General features: G+C 59.5%; 1 protein-coding gene across 4 annotated transcripts in view; it reads left to right on the forward strand.

Moving 5' to 3' along the window:
- Positions 1–5,246, forward strand: part of TRIM9 (tripartite motif containing 9) — a 65,841-nt gene extending 60,595 nt beyond the window's left edge. For all 4 annotated transcript variants that reach the window (XM_074583549.1, XM_074583551.1, XM_074583550.1 and 1 more), the window contains 3 exons: positions 128–431; positions 1,196–1,358; positions 3,559–5,246. In XM_074583549.1, the coding sequence (XP_074439650.1) occupies positions 128–431; positions 1,196–1,358; positions 3,559–3,621 (530 nt within the window). In that variant the 3' untranslated portion in view covers positions 3,622–5,246. The remainder of the gene's footprint in view (positions 1–127; positions 432–1,195; positions 1,359–3,558) is intronic.
- The last annotated feature ends 1,148 nt before the right edge of the window (positions 5,247–6,394 follow it).

Raw genomic sequence — 6,394 nt, forward strand, 5'->3', positions numbered from 1 at the left:
CCGCCGTGCCTTCGCCCTGTGTGTCGGCCCTGCATGCAGCATGTGCTGTTCCGTGTCCGCTCCGCGCGGCTCCCTGCCCCACCGCCGGGTCCCGCCAGACTAACCTGATGTTGTTTGTGTGTTCCAGTTGCTTGGTTTTCTTTCGATCCTGCCTCTGCCCACGCCGACATCATCTTTTCTAATGACAACCTGACTGTCACCTGCAACAGCTATGATGACAGGGTTGTGCTGGGGAAAACGGGCTTTTCCAAAGGGCTCCATTACTGGGAGCTGTCAATTGATCGTTACGATAACCACCCTGACCCGGCCTTTGGCGTGGCACGCATTGATGTCCTGAAGGATGCCATGCTGGGCAAGGACGACAAGGCCTGGGCCATGTACGTGGACAATAACCGGAGCTGGTTCATGCACAACAATTCACACACCAACAGGTACGTGGTCTGCAACGGGGTCTTCCTCCCAGAGACCACAGCCCAAGGAGGAGCCTGGGGCTTTTCCAGTGGCACCTACAGGCATCCACGGGAAGGGTGACATCGCTCCTGATCACCTCCATTAGAGGTGAAGGGAAGGACAGTCCCTGCCTCCCTGGTTCTGCCTCGCTCCGGTCTTCCTTCCCTGCCTACCGCAACTCTTTCCACACCGACTCTTCCCCCTGAGCACGCACGGCACCGCGCCTGTGTACACCCCCTTCCCGTGAGCGCCCAAGGCCTTGCAACTCGTCCAACGAGAAAATAGTGTTTGCCTTTATCCCCCTGCCACAGCTAACGCTCGCCTTCCCCATGGGAACGGTGGGGCCGGGGGCTCTGAAGCTTGGGGTAGCTTGGGGAGAGCCTGGTGTCACCTTCCCACAGCCTCAAGGGCCGTTCCCTGGTGGGTCAGCAGGTTTTGAAATGCTTTGCTCCCCAGGTCCACTTGCTTTTCCCCCGTGGTTGTGTAGCCGGGGCTGCTCTGGTCGGTGGTAGCTTTGCCCTCAGGGACACGATGGCATGTGGAGAGCACCTCTGGGGGAGGCTTGAGGAGGTGCCCAGGGATTTGTGAGCGTGGCTGGGGTGGATGCAGGTCATGGCCTGGCTCCTGGCTGAGCTGTGAAGTTCAGCATCATCAGCCTTTGAGGTTTATGGCCTGAACCCTGAGCCGGGAGCAAGAGGGACGTTGAGCCACAGAGACGTTCTGATCTTCTTCTCACCCCCTGCAGAACCGAGGGTGGGATAACGAAAGGCGCCACGGTGGGAGTGCTGCTGGATTTGACCAGGAGAACCTTGACGTTCTCCATCAACGAGGACCAGCAAGGGCCTGTCGCCTTCGAGAACCTGGAAGGCCTTTTCTTCCCCGCGGTCAGCCTCAACAGGAACGTGCAGGTACGTGCTTTGGCCATGCTCTGGAGCAGCACAACAGCAGAGCCTGCGGCTGAGCGTGCTGGCAGACTGCCTCTCGTGCTACTGTCACTGCACTGGGCGTTGATGCGCAGCAGCGTGGGGACTTTGTGGAGCGGGGAGGGTTCTTCTGCAACAGGGGTGGCTTGGAAAGAGCTAAACTCGCACCTTAAACCACCTGCGGGTCTCTAAAACTGGGACAGGCCTTCCCTTCCTCCAGCTCCGTGCTCCGGGTTTCTCCGTCAGGGCTGATGAAGCACCAGGGCTCTCCAGCCCTCCCTGGCTGATGGGGTTTGACAACTCCACTTCATTATGCTACCCCACGAGAGCCTCACCAGTTCTTCCAGCATTCCCAGAACCCAGACAGGAGCATTACCAAGGAGAAGGACACCTTTTAAAGCCTATTTTCCTCTGGGGAATTTCAAACTCCTCTTCTCTCCCTCTCTCCCAAGCTCTCAGCTCTCCTGAACGTCACCAAGTGGTGGCTCCCTGGGCCTATCCGGTATTTCCAGCTTTCATTTTTCTTCTCACTGACCTCATCCCTGCTATCCTCTCCCCCCAACAAGTGCCCCCTGTTCACCGAACCTGGCTTGGGCACATCCACCCTACCCACCACTTCCACCTCCAGCACTGCGCAAGCGCCCAGGCACATCCTAGGACACGTGGCACGGAACGGATGACTTCAGGGTGTTGAGCACTTTGGCACCGTCTTCTGCAGTGGGTGTCAAAGGCATCGCCTCTGTGCGAGGGCAGAGGCACCAAGTGGCCTCCCTAAATTCGAGATCCATGAATTAGGATGGTGTCCGTTGGGATACAGGGTGCGCTGGGCTCTGGTACCAAGGCAGTGACAGTTTTCCAGCAGCTCTGGAGCGGAGGTTGGTCGGTACCATCCCAAACCCTGGGAGCATCCCTGCCGGAGTGTCCCAGTGTTTAATGAGGAGACATTAAAGAAGCACATCTTGTTTTTAGGGGTCGCTGTATCAATTCGGTGGGGTAAAAACATCCTGCTCTGTGATGGGTTGAATTCCTACCACGATCTTCTACGCAGCCCTAAAAGACGAGCGCGTTTCCAGAGCCCCTCTGCTTTCTGACGGTTCACTGGGCAAGGCAGAGCTTAAACCCCCTAACAGAGAAATCCCATGGGATGCCGATAAAAGGCTGCTTATAAACCCAAGCCGTTCCTTATCCTTCTTCAGAGGTGTGCGAGTAATTAAAAGTGACTCTAATTAGGAGGGGAATAGTGTATTTTAGACAAAGTTTTCTATAAATCTGTATCTGAAGGGGAAAATGCGGCTGTTCCCAATAAAAGAAGGAATTGTGCCTTCCTCCCTCCCCAACTGAAGTATTTGTGGAAGGAACTGAATTCCCCATGCGCAGCTCCTTGGCGCGTGTGTGGGTATTTGCAGGACCTGGTCCCTTGCCCAGTCGGTCGGTCGGTATAAGCGGAACCTGCCCGTATCCTTTCCCACGCACCGGGGTTTTTCCAGGCACAGCGAGCATCGGGTCTCCGGTATTGCTTCGTTTTCCCTTTGTCCCTGGGTTGGAGTCTCCACCACGTCACTCCCCATCCCGGGCCGAGTGCCTGGCGCCCATTCGCACAGAGTGGTTTGGGTTGGAAGGGGGCACTGAAGGTTGCACTTGAGCATCCCCCCCACGCCGCAGCATGGTCCTGCCCCCACACCGCTGCCAAGGTCCTTCCTCCCACCGGTTCTCGGCCGCGTCCCCTCCGCTGTACGGCCCGTTGGCTTCTCGGAGGTCTCCTTCTGGACTGAGCAGCTTTGCTGTCCTTCAGCCCCCTCCGGACCCTTTTGTCCATCCCATCTGCGGAAAGACCCAACTGCTGCCTTGTCCCATCTTTCCGCAGCCAGCTGGGAAGAATATTTGGGGCTTGACACTGCTGGTACCAGCGATCCCACCACTTCACGCTGGAGCTGTGTGGGGGCTCCTGCAGTACCAACGAGTCATGAAGCAGCGAGATGAAGCCACCGCCGTGGTCCTGGGGACAGCCTTTCCCACCCCTCCCCAGCCCCACCGCAGCGGGGGGGATGCGTGGCAGGGCAGGAGGTGCTGTGGGCTCCCAGCAGTGCCTTGGGCTACATCCTACCTCTTCCCGGCTGCTGCCGTGCCGAAGGCTGTCCCGCCAGGCTCGGAGGGATGCAGCTGAGCCCTTTGTCTCTCGTTGCAGGTGACTCTGCACACCGGCCTGCCGGTCCCCGAATTCTACACTTCACGCTCGGCCATGCCGTGAGGATGCTCCCGGAGCCGGCTGCCTCTTCTCGGGATGAGAGGAGCCAGCTCGTTCCTTCCCGCGGGACGAGGCCGGCCACCAAGCCACCGGGTCCCTGCTCGGCCACCGGCCGGAGACGGGGAGGCAAAATGGGAAGGAAGACCCTGGCTTTTGGCCGTCTCTGATCTCCACCCTCCTGCGCTGTCCTGTGTGTGTGCGCGCTTTGCTGTTTAGCTCTTTTTGGCTGATGAAGTACCTAGGTAGCCTGAGATGTTCCTCTGTGTCCGCTTTTAGTTTTTGGTTTTGTCAATTTGAGTTGGGGTGTGGGGTTGGGGGGGGGGATGGCAGTTTCATCTCATTCGGCAGAGCGCTTTCCCCTCCCGTGGGGCTGGCCGGAGGGACCCCCCCGCCACGGGAAAGCTTTCGCCCACGCCAGCCCCGTTATTTTGCAGGATATTTCTTTCCCTTGTGGCCTTTCTTGCAGAGCGCCCTCGGTCACATGTAGAGGTGGGTCCTGGATTACCAGTCAGTCTCCGTGTCCTTACCAAAATGCCCGACCCTCTCCCTTGTTTCCCCCCGAAGCATTTCTGTGGGGCGCAGCGGTGGGGCAGGGCAGGGGACCACCCTGTCCCCGGGTGCTCTGGGTGCTGGCGGGCCCTCGGTCTGGCACCGAGCTCTCCCCGGCGCCGGCACGCGCGCCACAGCCATACGCTGGAGAGCCCTTGCCTGGCTCTTCGGAGATTAGCATTTATTTTTTTATAGTTGCCGTGTAAAGCCTAGCCTTAAATACTACCTGATAGTGTCCTTCCGTTCACAGGAGAATTCGTTCTGCAGCGAGGGTCTGACGGGGAACCCGGGCTTGGGGATGGGGATGAGGATGGGAATGAGGATGGGGACGAAGAAGAGCTGGCCACAGTCCTGCCACGCACTCAGGAATCCGTGCCTGCTGCCCTGCGGCTGGCAGCGGTCCCCCCTCAGCCTCCGCTCCCTACCCCGACTTTCTGGTAATCCGGAGGCAGGAGAGGAGCGGGAGGTGGTGGGCGCCGTGCCCGGTGCCAGCCCCCGTTCCCGTGCCGAGGGCGCCTGCATGTGCATGTCCCCAAAGCTTGGCTTTTCGGTCCCCTCGCAGTCCCCTGGGCTCGGGGAGACAGCGGTGTCGTTGCCGGCTGGGCGCCAGCCTGACCGGAGAGCTGCGTCTCATCCAACCGGGGCCGGGGGGAGCGACGGGAATACCGGTCCGGCAGAAAGACCAGTGTAAATAGGCCATTCCCTTCCAGCGTGCCCTCCTCTAGGACGGTCCACTCGTTCCCTTGTTGCTCTAGTATTAATTTTACCTAATTTATTGGATGGGTGCTATCTCGTTGACTCACACCGAGGAGTTTCTCTCCGCTGCAGGAGAGCCGTGTTGCAGGACAACGCCGAGCAGCTCCTCGGTGAATTCCTGACGAGCCCCCGTGGCCGGCTCACCCGGGGCTCCTCTCTCAGCCGTTACCCCCCGGTTCTTTAGGATGTTCATGGTGCTTATTAGACCCCCAGTGATTGTAAGACGTCGCCCCCCCTGTACCGCGATGATAGCTGCATACAGCCGCTGTACTGAAGAGAAGTGTCATGTTTGCTGTTCTAATAAAGGACTTTTATGAGAGAAAGGCAGAGCTTCCCGGAGCATCTCTGCACCGACACAGCCCCTGGCTTTGGTTCCCATCTCGTCCCCCCGGCTGTGAGTCACTGCACCATGCTGCGTGTCCCTCACTGTCATCATCGGGAGACGGCGGCAGAGAACGGACAGAACTCGGTTCATGGGAGGGGGGGCGAGCACGGGAGCCAGATGAAACCCAGGGCTGTGGCAGCACCATGAGATGACTGGGGCGGGTGGGGGGGAGAAGCCCATGGCACCTTGTCCCCTTCCCTGGCAGCGCCCCAGCAGCCCCTCATCCTACCCAGCCTCTTCCTGACCTTTTCCCTTCCTGAGCAAATCCCGCTGCCCTTCTTTATGTGCAGGGGGAGCGGCAGCAATTCTCGGCTCCCAGGGTGGGCGCTGAGCTGGGACAGCGGGAGAGGGGGCAGCTCCCTGCTTCGGTGCCCCACAGCCACATGGGGGTCCCCGCTCCGCCTGCAGCCATCAGCAGGGGAGTTTTGGGGGGCCGAGGGAAGTTCCTGGGTGCCGAGGAGCCAGGATGGAAGGAAGGAAGGAGGAATTTCCTAGGCTGGATACAGAGCAGCGTCTCCCCGGGGAGGGGGAGCGGAAAGCTGCTGCATCCAGCCAAGCGCAGCCACCCCAACACCCCCCGGGGCCCGGGGCCCCAGGATGGTGGCGAGAACCAGGTGGGGAAGGGATAAAAGGATAAAAATCAGGAGATGTCCAGAAGTGAAAGAGCCCGGCGTGGTTGTGATGCGGCGCTGGCAACATTCAAAATCCCTTGGGGCCGGGAGGGGGGGGGTGTCTTTCTTCCAGAAATAAGGGCAGACCTTAAGGGATGAGCAGTGTTGGGACCATTTCCAAAGGAAAGGCAGGGACAGTTCTCCCAGGGGCCTGGGAAAGGGCTCGCTGTTGGGGCGTTAGTGCCCGCTCTGCCTTTTCTTGGGAGAGGTTTTGCAATGTGAGGCCTCTGAGCTCCAGCCCAGGGATAGAGAAAAGCCGCTAATGCGTTGTGTTAAGTGTGTTCACGTCTCCCCCGGGAGAGGGAAATGGCATCCTCCCTGCAGCATGTAAACCCCGGCCTGTAAGTCACGCATGCAGCGGCGGAGGGGGGGAACAACCCAGGGCCAGAGGACACCCCCACACACCAACCCACCG

The sequence above is a fragment of the Larus michahellis genome, chromosome 4 (assembly GCF_964199755.1).
Source record: "Larus michahellis chromosome 4, bLarMic1.1, whole genome shotgun sequence".
Taxonomy (NCBI): Eukaryota; Metazoa; Chordata; class Aves; order Charadriiformes; family Laridae; genus Larus; species Larus michahellis.